Below are 21,290 nucleotides of genomic sequence, written 5' to 3' on the forward strand. Positions count from 1 at the left end.
GCTGAGGCTGGACGATGATTGATTGTTAGTGTGCCATGTGTCACTGTGTGTCTTATTGGTTTTGTGGTATACTGTATTTTATTTTATTGTGTGCAAGACACATTTAAAACAAATAACCTTGAACCTTGAAGCCCCATCTCTCCCCACCTGCTCCTGCTTCCTACATCCCCTCCACACCACACCAAGTTGCTCTTCTTAATAATAATAATACATTTATGTTGGGGGGCCGCCTTTCATAACACCCAAGGACACCTTACAGGGGCATAGGGGCAATATAGGGAACAATTTAAACAGTGGATTTTGTGATATATCAGCCGGGGTGAGTCAAGACAAACCACAAATGGACTACAGAAGGACATATGGTACAGTTTATATTATTCTTGGTCTTTTTACAATAACATATTTCAAAGGTTCTGGATTTGTTTACAATCTAGAAACTAAATACAAAACTAGGATGATATGAAGATCTCATGTCAAAAATAATTGTGATAAATTAGACAGAACTGGCCTGTCTGTGAGCACATTTTATGTTGGTTTGGTTCTTCTGATAAAGGTGTGAATATCTAAATAATATACCAACATATGCTATTGTCATTAGTTGTGTCTCTGTTCTTCAAGCTAAGGCATTGCTCAATTAACAACTCTTGGTTTACAGAGTGGTAACATGAGACCGATTTTTATATATAAAATATAAATGTATTTTAATTTTATAATTTATTTATAATTTATTTTAAATATTGACAATATAATAAAATAAATGGAAATATATACACCGGCAAATATTTAATATAAATACCTTGTGTGTGTGTATAGCTATTGCTTTATCTGATTAATGTTATTTTCATATGAAAGTCCATGATTATAAGTATGCAGTATCATAACTACATCTTTGATGTTTATAAAAAACCAAACCGTTTGAAAATCGGTTGAAAATTGAGCAAGCTATGGTTATTTAAATAGTAAACCATAATGTTATGAATGAGAGCACTGCCTGTAGCAAGATGGCGGCCAAGTGGCAACGTCGGTCTCCATTGGCCAGCAGCGCGTGTGAGCCATCTAGTGTTTATATATATGGGTCATTTTTTTTATAGGGTGCCATTTGGACTTCACAAGTTGGGTGAAATAAATAGTTGATTTACCTACTTTTTTATGTTCTATTCTATAAAGGACATATCTAATTTGCTAAAAAACATGTTGGTCAAGCTCAGGCACCTAAATCTTTATATATATATAGATATATTAACAACACATGACACCCGGGATATGTCCACCCTGTTAAGGACATACACATAACTGCTTAAATGAGTTTTCAGTGCATTCTTACAATTAAAGTGACTTTTTAACAAGAGTTGTATGTCCCTAACTCTAATTAGATATATATTTCATACCCAATTAGTTTTAAGTAGTATATATTGAGAAAAACAAGTGTAGATTATGACAACGTGGCATATTTTTCCACTGTTTTTCATGAGAAAACTTAAATACAATAAGAATTACGAAAAATTTCTAGAATATATAATCAACCTCTCTCATTTCTTTATAAAAGTACAAATATACACTTGATATTTGATATTTTCATTAAACTATGCTAGAAAAATACCAACATAACAGGGTGGACATACGTCTAACAGGGTGGACACCAGTGGAAGTCTGTCAGGGCCTTCAGGACCTTCTCTCCAGGCCCTATAATTTTAAAGTGTAATTTTTTAAAGTGTACATTTTTGTAACTCGTTGAGTAATTCTCGCTGAAATCGATGTGGATTAAGCACTCGTTGGCTTTCCCGTAGCTGTCTGTAAGCACTGTATTGCCACCTGATGTTAAAAAGGTGCTTACGGAATTTGAATAGATTCTCTTGAAATTTGCTGACCAGGTCTGATTCAGTGCTCTGGACCTCTTTTTTAAGCGTAATGGTCTTCCTCTCTTCCTCACCTGTCCTTTCAGTAGACCATTATACAACTTGTACAATTTCCTCTGTGGCTGATTTAAGGTTTGGGTGAGTGGTGAGACGGCACTCTACACAATCACCATAGGCGCAAGCTTTCATTTATGTGGCACAGACAGTGCGGTCAACCATCTCCTCAATATTCTTGGAGACGACAATCCCATGGCTGTAGAGGGTGTCAGCCATGAACTGGAGGTTTTCATGGGTTTTACACTGGCACGTGGCCCGATCAGCATCAGTAGGGGCCACAACCCAAAATGGCCAACATGCACAAAAAAGACAAAAGACGTTGTCTGAGTTTTCGGATCCACATTTCCTGTGAAGGTTCTTGAGTGTGTCAGAAAGCAGTCGCTTCTGCATCTTCTTCTTCCTCACTGTGATGGTCTGCTTGCGCCCAGTTGTCATACGACTCACGTCATCACGAAAGAAAGAAGGTATGGATAGGCTACTGGCTTTACTTTCTAGACTCCTTGAACTCTTCTTCCTCTGAAAAGTATTAAGGTCTGCATCCCTGTCGAACATCCCCCTCTTCTTGGAGAATCCAAGAGCCCTGAATGCAAATGACTGCAGTCTGTACTTTTTTAATAGCCTACCACATGCCACTTTGGCTATTGTTTGCTTCACCCTTTCTCTTCTTGAGGCTTTGTATGTTTGAGCTATGTTTGAGCTATGTCCGCAACTAGGGCAGACTGAATAAGGCTCTTACGAACATGTGGAGAAACCCTCTGATCATGTAGCATCCTATTCACCAATGCACGTGGGGATGAGGAGCTTTTCTTACACCGTAAAAATCTTTTTTTATACTTTTCTTTCTTTCTTATCTCTCTATCCAGCTTGGCCTTTAAAAAGGCTAGCTCATGTTGGAGTCTTCTCCTTCCATTTCTTGCCCTCTTTTCCCCTTGAAGGCGCTGCCTAAACACAAACACACACACAGCGAAAGCAAACATAATAAGTCCTTATAAACAGCTCAAAAAGTGTTAAAAACTGTGTATTGTGTTCCATATGCCGAGTACATTTCCTATAAACTTGCACTAACCTTGAAGGCCCTGGTTCTGGTTCTGACTGACTCTCGGGAGTTGCAGGGGGAGTGCTGAGGGAATCCCTGGCTCTGGAAACGTTGGCCCTCGCGGCTTTCTTTGCCCCCCTCCATTTCTTCCTTTTTGCCCTTTTCTCCCTCTCACAGACCTCATTAATACCCATCTTTATGCCTTTCTCTCTGTCCCTCCTCCATTTCTCTCTCTCTTTTTCAAGGTATTGCTGTCTTCTCTCTGGGTCAGCATCACGGCGTGCTCTGTAGTACCGCTGTGATTCAGCTGCACTTATCAGGGGTGCCATTCCTATACAAATGCATGCCATTACTTTAAGTACTATACCTATAATCCTTGTGTACATAATATACTAGATAATATACCCATCAGTGTTTCCCTAGGATTTTTTGCAGCAGTTTGTGTTGTGCCTATAGATCTAATGGTGGTGATCATTTATTATATTATAAAAACAGTATTATAATGTTATAATAGTAATATAATAATATAACAATAAATAATATTAATATAATATTAACACATGTTGTAATAAGTAAACAATACTTAAATGTCCACCCTGTTAGGATGTTGTCCACCCTGTTAGTTGAATAAGCCTAATAGGGTGGACACTAACAGGGTGGACATTTTGAGCTAAAGTTAGCCTTTACCCTGCCTGTGTTAGCATATTTGCTAGCATGACCTTGGATACTTTATGAGGAATCAATCACTTTTTAAAGAAACTTTTTAAAATAATAGATTTCGATTAATATCCTTCATACTTAGGCCTAACAGGTTGGACATGTTATGTTCAAACACATCAAACAAAATTGACAGAAACATCCAAATCAGTTGTAAGAGCAGTAGAAACCCACACAGCTAACCTCAGTTGAATTTCCCACCTCTGGTGTCATCTAAGTTCATAGGTGTGATGTCACTGATTAAAGGGACAGATACACAGCTCAACAGGGTGGACAGCGACCAGCGGGGACGAACATTAAACCTTATTTTTTTACTTTATTTTTTTACAATTTGAATAAAAACATCATTTGATTACATAGATTTTGACTAGTTAAATAAAATAATAATAACATATTTATAAATTAATTTGTTTTTAATAGCTATATTTTAGATCTAAGTTGAATGACCAGCAGTGGGGACATGGAAAAACTCCTCGATATCCCTTTAACCAAAGCTTTTAAAATAAAATAAAAAAACTTGTGCATATCATTGTATTAATAATAAATTAACAATTGAACACACATTAAAAACTAAATGTAATTAGTATTTGTCCAGATTTAGACAAAAAACAACATATTTTGTACTGGGGACACCAAAGGCACCCTATAAAAAAAATGACCCATATATCTATGACCTCCACTGTCAGTACAGGAAGTGCACGCTAAGGATTCCAAAAATAAAATCACCACTATCAGTACAGTGCCACTTTCCAAACAGGAAATGCACGCAAATACAAAATAAAATCGGATCGTGACACTTATTATATACATATGATATGTATATAGATAGATATGGACACCTTGTATTGTAGTTACTATCAGTACAGCCGCAGCGCCACTTTCCGAACAGGAAATGCACGCAAATACAAAATAAAATCGTACTGACACTTATTATATACATAAAGTATATATATATATATATATATATATAAAAGTAGGGACACCTTGTATTGTTTACTCTCAGTACAGCACCACTTTCCGAACAGGAAATGCACTCTAAAACAACATAAAATAGCACTGACACTTATTATCTATATATATATATATATATATATATCTATAGGCTATAGATATATATTTATTTATATATATAAATACGACATCTTGTATTTTAGTTACACCCGCTAGACAACAGTGGAAGGTTCGAGAAACAACCGTGTTTGCCGGGTGCACCGCGGCGGAGGTGGGGAGGTTCCAGCTGGGAACCTCCACCCCGCTGCGGGACCCGTGGGACCCCTGGACGGTGCGTCTTGGTCACGCTTCATATCGGCCGGCGCGGAGGCCCTCCGACAGTGGGTCGCGTTTGCCATTCGATCAGTGAGAGGAGAGGAGAAAAATGCAACAAAAATGGTCAAAATCCGTTAATATAGGGATGAGTGTGTGGGGGGGGGGGGCTGAACACAGGCCGTGGGGGGACACCCGAGACCGGGCAATGTCCCCGGTAGAAACCGGGTGAAATAGCCAAAAAAATAATAAAACCGGGGAAATGTGAAAAAAAGTGTCCGAAAATAGGCACTCGTGAGGCGGGCAGAGTCCCCTGTCAACTCCCGTTACATTCCTCCATGGTGTCATTTGAGCGAAACACTTTTACGAGAACCAGGCTGGGGGGTCAAAAGGGCTTGACCAAGGCCGACCCAAAGTGCACGGTGGAAGTTTTCAAATCACGGAGGTGTTGAGTCCGCCACTCATCACCTCCGTGATTTGAAAACTTCCATCAAACGAGTCCTTCGGTGGGCGGGAAAAAAACGCGTCAGAATCGTCACTTCCTGTACTGACAGTGGGGGTGTCCTGAGAGTGGAGGTCTGCAGGCAGGCTCCCATGAGTTGCATGGGTGTTTTTGGTGCTTATAAATAAATATATTGAGAATTACAACTACTATAAAAAGTTAGAAGTGGATTTTTCACACTTATTTACTGTAAGAAATTGTAAAAAGGAAGATAAACATCATCATAACAATATTGTGTAGCAATACCACAGTAGAAATAATATGATAAAGGTAAAAAGTCATCAATTTAAATCAAGTCAAAACGTATTACCATCATATTTGATTGATTCTCCCAAAAGTAATCAGCATGAAGATGATTCATTTCAGAAAAGTGTGTACGATGTATTTGTTTTATAATGAGTGATGCATTATGTGTTCATCATTTGTTACAGATGGTAAAGGTAGAAGGTGGGAATCATTTCAGTTACTCACATTTGTCTTAATACAACATAATGTAATAGTTTATTTATATTTCTAATAATAATCTCTATCTTTAAAATAGCTTAAGCTCCTACATAGCGAACAAAGTAAAAGGTAGATTTTTCTCAGTTTAGTAGAAGTCTAAAGTACCCTAATGTCCCTCCCTGCTGTCTTCAGAGACCTGTCGTTGCAAATGTCCCCTCTGTGGGACTAATAAAGGTATTCTGATTCGATGGCATCCGGTTATAATCAACAACAGGCACGCGGGGACTTCCTGCAGCCAATCACAGCTCCGCGTTAACCAGTTTGATAAAGTTCCCCTTTTCTCCGCGGTTTCACTTCGTGTTTGTTTCAAGGAAACACCGTGCAGCTCTCGGTGTTTAAAGATGTGGGAGAACCTGGGGGGAACACACCGGCTCCGGCTATGTTCACGGCACATCGGCTCTGAGTGAGAGCGACCATCAGAAAGAGCCTCCTGTAGGAGAAGAACATGTATTTATGGCGCTTCTCCATCGCCATAACTCTGGGCTTGGTGTGGTATTTTTCAGACTGCGTTCGCTCGGTGACTCAGTACATTTTGTGTATCTTCTTTTGTTTTTCTTCTTCACTTTTCTTCGAAAACAGTGGAAGAGAGTACAGCACTCAGACTGATGAAGAGACACTGGAACATCCACTCCAGGTATTAAATCAAATTTATTTTGGCAACAACTTTTATTGCGGTAAATGGTTGTATGATCGAAACTGAGTCAAATATTAAATATGTGAGCGTGAGATGCATTAGTAGCCTACATCACATGATGATGGCACTTTTAACCGTTGTATATCCTGTAATAAGTGAGATAAGGCTGTTAATATTAGTATTAAATGTGTGTTAGTCAGTCACATCTCTTAAAGTCAAGTATTTACACTTGTCATATCAGTCAAATCAACTATGTGTTGAAGTATTTGCAATCATAGCCTGACGTGCATGTTTCCTACTGAGGCCTGGAGAACTTGTTTTCACTCATCACACATGTCACATGGAGTTCAGCACATACTGATGCTACAGTTTTTACTCTTTATCTTTTCATATCGTAGTTTATGAGTCGTGGTTTTGTTTTATTTCAAGGAAGCTGCTGAGGGTCCGTTGCTTGGTGATTTATGTGACTTTGCAAAAAGCAGCGAGCATGCTGAACCTCTGGAGTCTCAGTATCCACATGTGAAGACGTCTCTACAGCAAGGTAAGGCATGTCTAACCGTGGAATATGTTTTTTTAGGGGGTTTAAATCTTTTTACTGTACAGTTCTGGTAAACGTTTTATAAAAATGTGAAAGCAAAAGTAAATCAAGGTTCTGCTCTTGACCCCAGGGTGTTTTGTCAGCACATTTCACTTCTGTAAAGGACAGTTTTGCATAGACACGGCTGCAGCTGGAGCTCATGTTACATGGAGTGAGGAGGGGCTTTAAGAAAAGAATGTAAAGGATGAAAAACACACCCTCCCAGTACAGTATATAATGGATAAGGCTGCAATGTGCTACACAGGAAATTAGATGTGTGGTTCTTCAATATCAGCAGTTTCCGCTTTCCTTTTTGTGCAGTGTTTATTAAATTGGTTCATGGTTAGAAATTAAGATGTATAGCATAGCTGGCGCTCAGATTCTTTAAACACAGTTCATGTCCTCTCCAGTCACATTTCTCAAAGCTACAGTCAGAGTTTGAAAATCCATTGAAAGTCAATGGAATGGAAGTAAAATTAAGCTTTTTGCAATGATTTGGCCTTAAAAGCACTTTCCCAGTCCTAAACACTGAATGTCAGTCATATTCAATCAGGGTTCCAAGGTGATTGTTGTTTATTTTCACAAATGTGGCTATTCATGTTAACACAATTTAAAAAGTAAAGCTGTCAGCAACTCATTATGTTTAAAAATACACAGCCTCCTTTAGAAATGTACATATATTCCTAACGTCTCAAAGTATTTTAAAATAGTTTGGGTCCCACTATTAATACACAGCTGACAAATGTGAGATATAAAACTACAATAGGGTCTATTTACATGTAAAGTGATTTTATTTCAAGCTGTTTCCGTGCCCTTTTTTATTGAAATGCCTGTAAATTGCTGAAAATATTAATAATTCATAGTTTAAAATATTTATTATGGTGTATCGACATAAATGAGATGCTGTGTTAAAGCCCCACATCAGCACTTTCAGCTGGTTCTTGTTTTTTCTCTATAGGATTTATATATAAATAACGTTATGTTGCTATAAATAAAAAATGCTCTCCAGAAGGACCCGTCTTTATCAAGTTCAGAAGGATTTACTGTCACGGATATCTCTGATGAGTTTTGAAGTTAAAAAAACAGAGCTTGAATTTCACTATAAAAGCTTTAAATGCGTTAACATTGACATGCCATTGCATTCTGTTGTTTATTTATTTAGTTAGTTAGTGAAGGCAATATTTTCCTTCCCACTCTTCCCTGTTGTTATTTTGATAATCTTATAATCCCGAGAGTAATTCTTCATGCAATTTCAGCCTCTCACTTTAGGAGATTTTATCTTTTCTGTGTTATATATCATATTAAACGGAACATCTTTAGGTTATAGCCTGACAAAACATGACATTTAAAGACACCTCTTTGGAATTTGACAAACCCGGATGGCGTTTTTTTGCTATTTTATGACAATTTATAGACTTAACTATTAATGTAGATAATACTAGGCAGATCGATTAATATTGAATGCATTTGTTACTTGCAGCCCTAATTGCGTATGTAAAAAATGTTGTGTTCTGAATGTGAATTCTCTTTTCTTCTTTCCGGAGCTCGCATTACCATAATTGGAACAAATGAAAAATGAAATGAATTTTGCTGCAGTCCTCGAGTTTGATGTTCAGAAGAAGAGCGTGGGAGTTTGGTGTGAAAGTGAATTTTCTCTTTGTGACTGCTGTCCTCAGTGTTCGAGTGTGCCTACGCCCAGCTGGTCCTGCCTTGGTACAGCGTTACTGAGCCGCGCGAGCAGCAGCCTCTGCACCAGGTGCTCAGCGGAGAGTTCGACTTTGTAATAGACCGGATAATTGACAGAGCCAAAGACTTTGATGTCTGCCAGGCGGTCGTGGGCTCTGTTCATATTCTGACCCAGCACTTACATAATGCCAAGCAGGCTGACAGGTGACGCCTACTCTCTCTCTGATTCATGCTGCTTCTGTTACTCAGTTATGTTTCTTAACTTTATAAATCTCCACAGTTTTATCACTTGTGAATTATTTACCTTACTTTTACAAGATCATACCTACAGTGACATCCTGAAAGTTGCTTTAAAGGTCCCATGTCATGGCCATTTCTACTGATCATAATTCCATTGTTGAGTTCTACTAGAATAGATTTACATTGTTCAATGTTCCAAACTCACATTGGTTTCTCATACAGCTTCTCTGTATAGTATGTGTATTCACTCTCTGTCCTACCCGGCTTGTTGGAGCTCCTGCCCCCCCCTCCCTGTGAGCCCACTGTGCTCTGATTGGTCAGCTCGCCCACTCTGTTCTGATGAGTCCACCACCGTTACAGCGAAACAACAGTGATTGTGTGTTACAATAACGTTTGTTAGCAACCAGAAAATGACAACAGTAATGACAAACAGATGAGAATGCTGCATGGGGTCTGGGTGCCGTGTTGGCGGGACGTTGCGGTCCTCGCTGCTCCGCCCTTTGAAGCTCGAGGAGTGGACAGTGTGAGCTGGATTACTGGTGTTGTTTCCTGGTTGCTGCGTGGGGTCTGCGAGATAGCGAGACACCGCGGAGCTCAGCCTGAGCACACACACACTCACTGCCTGAGCTCCGTGTGTTTGCGGAGCACCGCGGGGGGCGCCAGAGAGCTTCAGGGGGGGCGCAGCGTGAGAAAAAAATAACGAGAAACAGTGAAATCTAGCTAATTAACTTCAGCCAGCTTTATGCGAGCGGCAACATGGAGCGGTACATTTTTTGTGAAGTTAGCCTACCTAAAGTGAGAGAGGAGACAGCGTCTGGCAGAAAATGGAGGAAGTATGACCTTGATTATTTGAAGCTAGGATTTTCATGGACCGGTCCTGGCAGGGGCGGACTGGCCATCTGTGTGTTCTGGAGAATCACAGAACGGCTGGTCGTCAGCGGGCCGTTGACGGCAGGCACCGTCCTTATTTTAATTGTAATAATACTTACTTTGATCAAAAGCAAGTACCGGTCAAGGCTGCAGCCAGAGGATGATCTATTCCTGTCTACATTGCATCATCCGCCTGTGCGCATTAAAGACGCAGACTCATTGTTCCCACTAAAGTAGGGGTGAGTGTAATAAGGAGGCGAAGTTGACGTTCAGTGTGTTGCCGGGAGCATATAAGGATTTATCCACGATTTTGAAAATGTTAAAAATGTTTAAAAGATAAAAAGCTTTTAAAAAGTTGTTGTTTTAAGGAGGTGACGCTACTCAGCCAATCAAATCGGTGCAGTCAGTGAGTCAGCACGATGGATTCAAACACACACCCAGAGACGAGACAAGAAGAGAGAAAGACTCGGAGTCATTTCAAATGGCGTGCTCAAAAAAGAGAAAGGTAGACAGCGAAAACAGGTTGGCCAATCACAACAGAGCCGGCTAGCTAACCAATCAGATCAGACTGGGCTCTGGTTTCAGACAGAGGGTGAAAAGAGGTGCTGCAGCACAGGCAGTATGAGAAAAATAAAGAGCTTTTAACATTAAAGCATGGAGACATGTCACTGTAGAGGTACGAAATACAAATATATGCATTATAGGGCCCCTTTTATTATTGGATCAAGCATCAGATCAAGATGAAACATCAACAGTCATTTCTAGTACTTCCTGTAATAATCACCCTTGCTCTCTGTTTCAGGGAACTCTTGTTCAGCTCCAGAGCAGAGGAGATCGCAGTCCTCAGGGAGTTTTCTGATGCTCTAGTACGTAACCTTTTCCCAAAACTTCTCTGGGGCCATGAAGTCAACCGCTGTGCCTTAAATGAGATTGTTGCCTTAAAGGGTAAGGAACCATCAAACTATCTCTCTGCAGGAATACACTCTTACATAAGGACACAGCTCACCAGAGCTTCTTTTACAAGTGTGATGTGTGTGTAATCCCTTATCGTCAGTGGCATAGTACAGCTTGGAGCATGAAAAAGGAAGGCACACTTCCGCAGTGATGTGCCAATTTCCTTTAGGGTTCTGTCTAATCCTTTTTAGAATAGATAACATGTCTTATCGTGTTGCAAATCTGCAGTGCAGTAGGTTTTGTCATTATGCGTGTAGCTCAGTTACAATGAGTGATTTTGACAGCTGTATTCAAAATATGAAATGGATATCTTGGCAGCTGGAAACAGATTATTTCTAACTAAATAGTTTTGATATGAACTCAATATTTGAGTGTTCACACTAATTCAGAACATTTGGCAAATGATCCAGAGCTTTGATTTCACAGTCAGAACTCATTTGCCAAATTGAAATTCATATTTAGACATTCCTGTAAATACAAATGTTAGCTTTCTTATACAGAATAAACAAACAACAGTACTGCATGTACATTGGTACACTTTAGATGAGCTGGTAGGTGGAGACAAGCTAGTTGTTTCCAGTCAGATTTGATGCTAAAATAACTGACTGCTGCCAACTCATAACATGAAGGCAAATTAGCATATTTTGTAAAATAATTGTAAAGCTCTTTTAGCTATATTACTGACTGTGCAGCTGTGTCAAGAAGAGGAAAAGCCATAAACATGACTCATTTCACTAAACTGCTTTTGTGAAAAGTGAAATTCGTGCCTCATGATATTAGCGTGTTTATGCTAATGTCATGCAAACTGAGCTTGGTGGCTTGTTTTCTGTTCTCTTCAGGGCTGGGCCTGCTGGTGACATGGCTGTCGGACCCCGACAACCTGAACCAACTGGTGGTGAACCAGCTGGACCGCGTGACTCCCAAAGGCTCCGAGGAGGAGCTGTGTGGGTCCGACCCGGATCAAAACTCTCTGGCTTCGCAGGAGGGAGAGGCCGAGGGCGGTGAAGCGTGAGTGGCTGTCATCTTCCCCCCCCCCGCTGGCTTGACCTAGTCACACGTCACAGTGAGCCTCAAAGGCTGCATGAGACACCTTCTGTGTTTTTTCAATTGGAACTGACCTGATTTAGTTTGGTGTCTGTTTTCTTATTTATTTATTTCCAGGAGCTTGGAGGGAGCAGGGATTTCATCCAGCAGGATCAAGACCAAAAGAAAAGGTGTTGTGATTGGAGTTGTTGTTATTCAAAAGCCTGTTTAATTCAAAGCTCTTTGACACTCGAGGATGTTATTCTAACCTTTTAAAGCTTTGAGTATAAAACAATTCATATTAGGCAGGAAGAGTAGTTTGTGGTTGTTTTGAGGAGAGGCCTCTGCTTGCATAACATTTTGTACAAACCGTTTTGTGTACAGCAATGTGTTGTCAGCTACATGACAGTGTCATTTTCTTTACATGTCTAATGAATCCCTGTTTCTTTGTTCTGTGTGTTGGTACAGACAGCTAAGTACACAGACAGCTGATGTCTGTGCCCCTCCTTTCTTTGTATTGTAAACAATCAAACCGTAATGAAGGCTTAATACGAAGCGATTATGCCATGACAATAAGGAACCCTGTGATGTGACAAACGTATGCATTTTCTATAGTGATCGCATCATAAACATCATTCGTAGTAATGTGTAAGTCGTACCTAGATCTCATGCGATATCTATTCATTATTAGTCCATCACATGGATAATAAGAATTAACTAATTATACTTACATGCCTAATGATAATGGTGAATAGTTTCTCACTAGATTTCTATAGTGATGTCCAAGAGAAAAACAATATGCAGATTGTTGTGATGATCAAGGTTGAGATGGAATGCATTTGTATTCTCTCCATGAATCAGTTCATCAGAAAGGGACACTGTTTGTTCAGTGCTGTAATTTACACAATAAAGAAAAGAGCTATGAGGCAGTAACAAGTTGTGGAATCATCTCTGAATTTTTACATGTGGTTGTTGTCATTTTCAGCCAACAAGTTAAAAGAAGGATGGTCGAAATTTGTGGACAAGGTAAAATGTAAGAAGGCCAAAAAAAAGAAGATGAAGAAGATGGAGCAAGACCTGATGCTGAGGGTCATGGCGATCCAGGGAGACGCGTCCAACGAGGACGAATGTGACAGCAGAGAGGGCTCGCTCCACAGCCTGCACGACTCTGACAGGGTGAGGCTGCCGCACCTCGCCTCAAACTGAAGAGGATTAGTTGTGAAACATGACAGATTCACTGTGATTTTTTAAAATGTATTATTCATTATTATTTTGTTGTGTAAGGAGGACAGTGATCTGGAGAACTACTTGACGAGCGTCCAAGAGGACATGATGGAATTCAGGTTGTCGTATGAGATGTGGCGCGCTGGCAGCTGGGCTGTCAGCATCCCTCATGTGAGTTGTAAATATCCGTGACAGTAAGGGATGTCCCGGAGGCTCGTTATCTGTCGGCTGAGGCTCTTTAAAACTTTGTCCTTGGATGGTATGTTAATGTTTGAGCAGCAGTTGACTGTGTTATAGGCTGAGTGGGATGGCGAGGAGCTAATCTTCACCTTTCACCTGGAGGAGAAGGGCAGCCCGGAGAACCTGCAGTGGGACATCAAGAAGACATACATGGATGTCATATACTTCCGCAACAGATGGCAGGTAAAAGGCGATGAAACGTTTTTTTGCCATTATTCTATATATTATCAGTTTAAAAGTCCAAATGTGTAGTATTTAGGGGAATCTATTGGCAGAAATTGAATATAATATTCATAATTCTGTTGTTTCTGTATAACCACCTGAAATCGGCATTCCTCCGAACCTGAAGCCAATGCAGAAGTACATTAAAACTTGCAACAAGTGTATCCTCTCTAATGGCTAGCAGGGCGACATGATAGTGATGAGTTACATTTTGTTGCCTAGAAACGTCTTGTTCAGCATTTTTTTTGTAATTGTCTCCATCCTCTTTTGTCACTTCTTCTTTCCAAAGACAACATGGAGACTTTCACATTTTTCCGGCTTTACATTTCTATATTGAAGTTGCTGTAGACTATGCCTATCAACAGTGAAATGTACACATTGTGAGGGGCTGCTAAATACCAAATGTACTGCAGTATATTCTTTTTGCTTGGCCTCCTGTGAGGCCCTGTCGTCTCCATGCAGATGCTCTCTGTAGTTTCCACAGTGAGTTACAGTTAAATCATGAATGTATAATAACTTAAATCTCTTCGAATGATTCACCCTCCTCCCAACTCCTTCTCCACACTCTCAACCCTCCTCCCACCGTATATAAATCCCCCCTAGACCCCACTCATAAAAGAAGAACTTCTGGTTGTCAGGACGTTTTTCCTTTTGACTTCAGATAAGAGTTGTTTTGACCACTTACTGTCTAGCATGAGCCAGAGGGGGAAGCATTGTTGTGAAAGCAAACCACAACTTTTCCCTGAAAGTCAGCTTATTGAGCGGGCTGTCATGAGGGATACAGTTTTATTCTTTTGCCAGATATAAAAAACAGCGGGGTTGACCAAACACTGTTCAGTCTTGAGGCTGTCTTGTCATAAAATTATATTTTTCCCCTTTCTTTTTCTTTAGGACTCGACCAGCCTGCCCACGATCCTGCTGCTGCAGAAGTGGGAGGTCAACGCTGAGGTCAAAGAAGAAGCCAGAGTATCAGTGGAGCACTTTCTGCAGGTATAGAAAACATCAAACTTAGATGTGCTGGCAGATAAACACCATCATAATCATGACTCAACAGTTTCTTCATTTATTTTCCAGGCGTTAGTTTCTGCTAATCTGATCGGCCAAACTCAACCGGTTTTTCAGTTCCTGTGCCCACTCGACAAGCTGCTGAACGAGGAGGAACATTACGGAGGCGTGTGGGGCCTCCTGAGCGGCCTGGCTTACTTCCTGACTCCAGGTCAGGAGGAAGAGGAGGTAAAGTTTTACACATTTGCTTTTCTTTAAGTCTACATCATAGAGGCACGATGAGTGTGGCCTGTCAACAAAAAAGTTGTCCCCGGCTCAACAGGGGTTACGCTGCTCCACAGCCTGTGAAACCAACACCAGATTTACTCTCTCTTGCTACGATCTGGCACCTCGGCGCTACGTTTTTATAGAGGTTGGCGCCCGGTCAAATCCCGAACAAATCAGAATGAAAGAAAAGGGGAAATGCAGGCAGAGGGCTTCAGTCTCTGCAGATAAAATAACTCTGTGAGATGATCAGACGTGGATTAAAAAAACTCCCAGGAGAGAGAACAAAGAGATGAGTCGTAAAATCACAACACAAACTCTCCAATGGAAACATCCTGCACAGTTTACAGACCTTGTGCCGTGTTGACCTATTTCCCATGGTTGTTTGCACACACAGAATCAGTCGGCTATATGAGGGGGTATGCCATCCCGACTGTTAGCAAAATGACCTTGTTAACCTGCAATAATCTTCTCATCACCTGTTACAGTAGTTCTCAACCTACAGGTCAGGAGCCCTAGGGGGTTGCGAGATATTGGTTTTAGACATTGGCTTTATCGGTAACTAATTTGCCTTTAAAAAAAGATATTTTTCGTTGATAAGAAAGTGTGTGTGTATGGGATTCTCCTTGGGGATTCCCAGCAGGTCAGAGGGAGAGTCAGGGAATGCATGAATACAAAGTGTCTGGAGCTAGCTGAAATTAAACTTAACATCATAACAAACAAAGCGTTATTATTTATTTATATTTTCAAAAAGATCATTTGAGTTGAATTCTCTAAATTGGCAAGTGGAGGCCCAAAGAATCAGCTGTTCTTGAGGCCTCTAAAGTGTCAGCTCCTTGAAATGAAATGTGTGTCTACAGCAGCAGGAAGAACAGAGGGGAGAATCAGCACCGGGCAGGAAGTATTTCCCGTCTTCAGGCTTTAGTAAAAGTCTGGGTTGATTTTTAGGTTTTACGAAGTAATGGACAACATTGATGGTTTTCTCACACAGTGGCGCTACAAGGATGCAATATATTTTCGATCGTTGGAGAAGACTTTAATGATGCATTTGATGAATTGACATGACAATAATGTTGAGAGTTTAAATACATTTTTGAATAAAGATTGTTTTTAAAACAAAAAAAGAATCACTCCGAGTCCTACCCCTTCTCTCACTCGTTAGTAGTTTTTAGTTTTTTTCCTTCACCTCGCTCCCATTTCCCTTCTCTGTGGATTTCTACAATGAGGGGAAAGTTCTATTTATAACCATCAAATGCGAGCAGTAAGAAACCGTGACGTGACGATTTCTGTCCGTCTGTTTGGTGATCTTTGCTGCCCGCTCGTTTCGGTACTATGGACAGCGCCCCAATTAAGCCATACTCTTTTTACCATTTTGAAGCACAAACGCCCAAAAAGCATGAAACCTTTTGACATCTACAGTATGTGGGGATGAGGAGGTGCAGGAGCAGAGAGTTTGTTTATATGATTATCAGTTAATTCATAGGTGTTTATGTTAGTTTTGTCAGCCTGACTCATCGATCCTCTATCTCACTTACATTTTAAGAATCCTAACTAGCCTAACTGGGCTGTGTATTGATACATCCACGGTGTTGTGGTTCTTACGTAAGACCTGTGATGGTGACTAATTCTTATTGCTACGGGGGTATTATAAACGGTCAGATTTTCTGACAGCTCATGTTCCTTACTCAGTGTTTTCAGACTTGGCAGTTTCTTTATTATAATCAATGACATCATGAATAAAACAAAAGCAATCAGAGATTGAACTGGGGGTGAGGATATTCTGACTTTTAACCCCTGTTATGCCTCAAGCTGGAATAACATAGACCCTGCATTTCCAACAATGTAACCTTACAGCATCTTTCATGAGAACTGGCACCCATGCTCAACACTGATAGCTTTTAAATGATTAAGCATCTCTTGTTTTAAACACAAGCTTTTTAGTTAAAATATAGTCTAGTTGATATCACTCTGCTGTGTTGCATTCCTTGTAAATCCAACTACATGTGTTATACCGTGGAGTGGAGTCTTGCTGAACAGATATATTGATGGATTAGTTCCCTGCTGGTGTTAGCCGCTCTGTGAGGCTGGTGCCTCAGGGTCTGCTGTCACAAGCTGATTGCTTTGTTTTCTCTGCAGAGCTCCAGCCCACAGACAGAAGCCCCCAAAGACATCATAACACCGTTTCTGCATCCAGAATCAACAGCTCTGCCTTCAGAAACCGCTGCTGCCTCTACTGAGAAGGGCAGTGATGTTCCTGATGCTTCAATCCCTGCTATTGTTATCTCATATGACTCTCCTTCTGAAACGCCGGAGGAAGAAGAAGAAACAGAAATTGAGCTGCGGTCTGCTTCTAACTGTGACTCTTCAAACGAAAACAGTACCCAAGACAAAACGGAGGAGTCGGATAACCTTTTAACCTCTCACTTTAAACTCATGTTTAAAGGTCTGAGTCGATCCAGGTCACAAGAGTCTCTTAACTCGACAAAAAACAGCAGTGACACAGACCCGCCTGACTCCTTCTCCTTGCCTCACTGCAGCCAAAATGGAGGCATGCAGGGGGACAGCCCCGATGGACCATCCCGGCTTCTTTTCAGTGCAAAGTCACATAAAAGGGAGAAATCATGTTTTAGGATGGCAGGTGCAGCGCATAAGGCTAAAGTGAAGGACCAGGTCAGTTCTCCACGGGGGGAGGACCTCCAGGGTCAGAAGAGCCAAGTCAACAACTTGGAGCAGCTGGAAGCGACCAAAGCCATATTTGATCTGCTGAAGGAAATATCTGGTTTGTTTAAACTATTTAAGGCATTCAAAAGATGGTTAAGATGTGTTGAGGTTCTTGTCCATGGTCGCATTATACTGCAAAGAAGTAAAGTAATGTACTGCTGTGGATGTTGTTTCTCCTAACTTTCGGCGAGCCATACACAATATATGTACTATCCCTTTAAGGCCTGCAGGATTTTACAAGGGCCATTCTTCTTTTTTAACATAGGGCCTACTGCAACCTTTAAATTGATTAATGCATTTTTCCTAAAGTCTTCAAACCTGTAGAGACCTGGCACTCGCCTGACAAAGCTAATCCTTTGCAATGTGGTTTGTTTTTATCAACCATCATGTGGTATCTTGATGTGAAAGCATGCACTGGTATTAGAAACAGGGTGGTGCATTTGTGTGCAGTGACAAGCTAGAACAATCAAGTGTTGGCAGTTTGTAGCTTCAGAAGAGAGCCATAATCAAATATTGATGTGATGAAAAGAAAAGTTTGGTGACTTCATGTCCTGAAATGTAGATACTTAATCATACAGGCTGGAAGATAGTAAGGACAAATGTAGTAGTCTGAACCGCTTTAAAAAAAATGTCTAGTCATGACAAACCCATATTAATCTATATTATTACTGACTTGCTGCTCCTGCCTTTGATCAAGTCAATTCTCTCCATAAATCCAATTTTACAAACTAAGCTTTAACACTGTCTGTTTCAACAGGAAACTCCATCCTCGTAAACATATTTGATGCCATTTTGAAACCTTTTACGCCGATCTTGAAAAAGTAAGTGCGTTTTAGTGATGAATCTTTTTTACAGAGTTTTGATTAGAGCGTGTGGATCCTCGAGTGACTTCTGGTTGTTTTCTCCTTCAGGAAAGTGAACTCTTTCCTGGACAAGATGAACCCAACAGAAATGCAGATGGCGGCTTATATCGACACTCTGCGGAACAAACAGTGGCCAGAAATCAAACCTGCAGCACCTCATCATGCTCGCAGCGAGGAGGAGAAGAGCGAGACGAGGGAGCGGGCGCACCGCCTGATCAACGCCAGATGTAGGTGACACCTCCATCAGAAGCAAGTACACAGTTATTTTTAGCGCATCTATAATCTCTTTTCATGTTCTTGTTGTAGATTCAAACTATCTAATCTTGAAGAAGATGGACATGGAGGCTGTTTTTAATCTTTTCCAGGACAGAGAGGGAAACCAAACGCTGGTATATGTGAGTATCTCATCATGTACTTTCTGTCAATAAATTATTCAGATCATTTATTCAAGTTGAAAGTTGGAAAATACTACAGCGTAAAAATACTCCATTACTAATTAAATGTAGTGTAGTACAAGTATAAACTAGCAGTTAATGAAAATACAAGCACCTAAAAAGTCGGCAGACTACAAAGTAACTCATAAAGCTAAAAATCTAGGTGTAGTGATGGACTCAGACCTGAATTTTCACATCACAGCAGTCATTAGGTCTGCATACTATCACCTGAAGAACATATCTTGGATTAAAAAACTAATGTCACAACAGGATTTAGAAAAACTTGTCCATGCTTTTATCTTCAGTAGACTCGATTACTGCTCTTCACACGGCTCACAAAAAAATCCATCAGAAAGCTGCAGCTGATTCAGAACGCTGCTGCTCGAGTCCTCACTGACATTAAAAGAGTGGATGACATCAGTCCGGTTCTGAAATCTTTACACTGGCTTTCAGTCGGGCAAATAATTGATTTTAAAATACTATTGCTAGTTTTTAAATCACTAAATGGCTTAGGACCGAGGTATATAAACGGTCTCCTGCATAACTATGAACCATCAGGGAGTCTGAGGTCCTCTGGGTCGTGTCTGCTCTCTGTTCCAAGAATAAGAACTAAACATGGAAAAGCAGCATTTAGCTATTATGCCCCGACAATCTGGAACAAACTGCCCGACCGCATGCACGTCCGCTGAAACACTTCCTATTTTCAAATCCAGACTAAAAACATATCTATTTGCCGCTGCTTGTAATAGAGCTGTTCATACTCACACTGCAGTATGCCTTTTATTCATGTATTCTGTACCTGCTGTGTTTATTTATTTCATTATCTTTGCTTTTTTTATGCCTGTTTTTAAATGCCATTTAATAATGTGTTTATGCTGTATTTATTCTTAAATGTCTTTCATTTTCATTTTGTAAAGCACTTTGAATTGTCACGTGCTGAAAGGTGCTATATAAATAAAATGGCCTTGCCTTGCCTAAACACTGTACATGGGTACATTACTTGAGTAAATGTACTGACTTCACTTCCGAACACTTTCTAATTTATCAGTTTTTTTGGTTTAATTTATAAAAATGTTGTTCTGATTTTGTTGCATTATCTTTCATAACAGATGCTCCTGTCATACCTGATAAGGGAATTTTTTCCCAACGAGCATTCCCTAAATGTGAGCGCCGCTGCCCTCCAGAAAGTGACCAACTCCCCCAGCTGATCTGTGAATCCTCAATGTTTTTAATGGCAATTTTTTTTAGAATATCTAATGTGAATCCTCAATGGCAATTTTTTTTAGAATATCTAATTATTTATTTAACATAAATGCCCCTGAATATCTGTGACCATTTCTGTATCGATGTCGAACATTCTTCTCTGCCGTTTTTACCTCGAATGTACTGTGAACAGTTTTGTGTTTATTCTTTTGGTTTTTATTTTTTAACAGTATCATTTTGTAAGTAATTAACCCTGACTTTAATCTTTGTGAAATCAGAGACATTCTTTATGGGATCAAGCTTTACACATTTTGCTTTTATTGTAAAACTCACAGGAGAAAGTAACAATTACACCCTTCAGAGTTAAAGTTGAATTACATATTAGAAAGTATTTTGTGTCACTTTGAGCACTTGTTTTTTGGTGAGAGTGTTTGTTTTCTGATTCAGTTTTATATAATAGAAGATGCCACAATTACCTTTATCTGTCAGTGGACAGTGCCACTAACAAAAAAACTGATGTGAAACACTATTTCAAATGAAATATTTTAATAAAGATTTTCTCGTTAAATGTCCTGCTTTGTGTCTGTTCATTAAGTTAAGGTTGTAAATATAGCAGTAAATCACGTAAAATGTAATTTGGTTGCTGATGCCAACTGCTTATTTTCTCTGAAGCAATTATAAGGTAGAATAACTATCATTACTTTAAAAAAAAAAAAAATGCCCATTTATTTTTACTGTTGGTTCACGTTAAGTACCATAAATGTCCTGTAATGTAATAGATGCACCCTAAAATACCGGTTTAAATGTTTTTTAATTATTAATTTCATATTCACCATTAAGCAACGCAATATATTTTCTTTTTAATAAATCATATACTATTTAAAAGACAAAATATATTTCTTCTTTTTTTGAACACTAGCACACATTTAATTAACAGTGAAAGAGTAGTTTCTTTGCTATACATATACCCTTTAAAAAGAAAAATTGAATTGTATTGAAACTCTGAAGTAGCCTACCCTTTTTTTAGGTTCTTTTTGTACACATGTCCTGTTTTCTTTATACTTTTTAAAATATTGTTATACTACACTTTTTTACTCTGGGAACACTGGGATTAACTGAAAGATTTAACTTTTATGATATATATATATATACACACACACACATAATAGAAAATGTTCAGTTATATAGGCCTACT

The 21,290-nt window shown here is 39.7% G+C and overlaps 1 protein-coding gene across 1 annotated transcript; it reads left to right on the forward strand.

Moving 5' to 3' along the window:
* The first annotated feature begins 6,189 nt into the window (after positions 1 to 6,189).
* Positions 6,190 to 20,663, forward strand: LOC117453717 (uncharacterized). Its single transcript, XM_034092665.2, has 16 exons — positions 6,190 to 6,569; positions 6,999 to 7,110; positions 8,823 to 9,036; positions 10,745 to 10,887; positions 11,736 to 11,904; positions 12,058 to 12,110; positions 12,905 to 13,095; positions 13,204 to 13,314; positions 13,441 to 13,566; positions 14,497 to 14,595; positions 14,680 to 14,838; positions 17,011 to 17,653; positions 18,353 to 18,416; positions 18,507 to 18,685; positions 18,765 to 18,853; positions 20,002 to 20,663. The coding sequence occupies exons 1-16, from the start codon at positions 6,381 to 6,383 to the stop codon at positions 20,098 to 20,100; spliced, it is 2,640 nt and encodes an 879-aa protein (XP_033948556.1). The 5' UTR covers positions 6,190 to 6,380; the 3' UTR covers positions 20,101 to 20,663.
* Positions 20,664 to 21,290: the final 627 nt, after the last annotated feature.

The sequence above is a fragment of the Pseudochaenichthys georgianus genome, chromosome 10, assembly GCF_902827115.2.
Source record: "Pseudochaenichthys georgianus chromosome 10, fPseGeo1.2, whole genome shotgun sequence".
Classification (NCBI taxonomy): Eukaryota; Metazoa; Chordata; class Actinopteri; order Perciformes; family Channichthyidae; genus Pseudochaenichthys; species Pseudochaenichthys georgianus.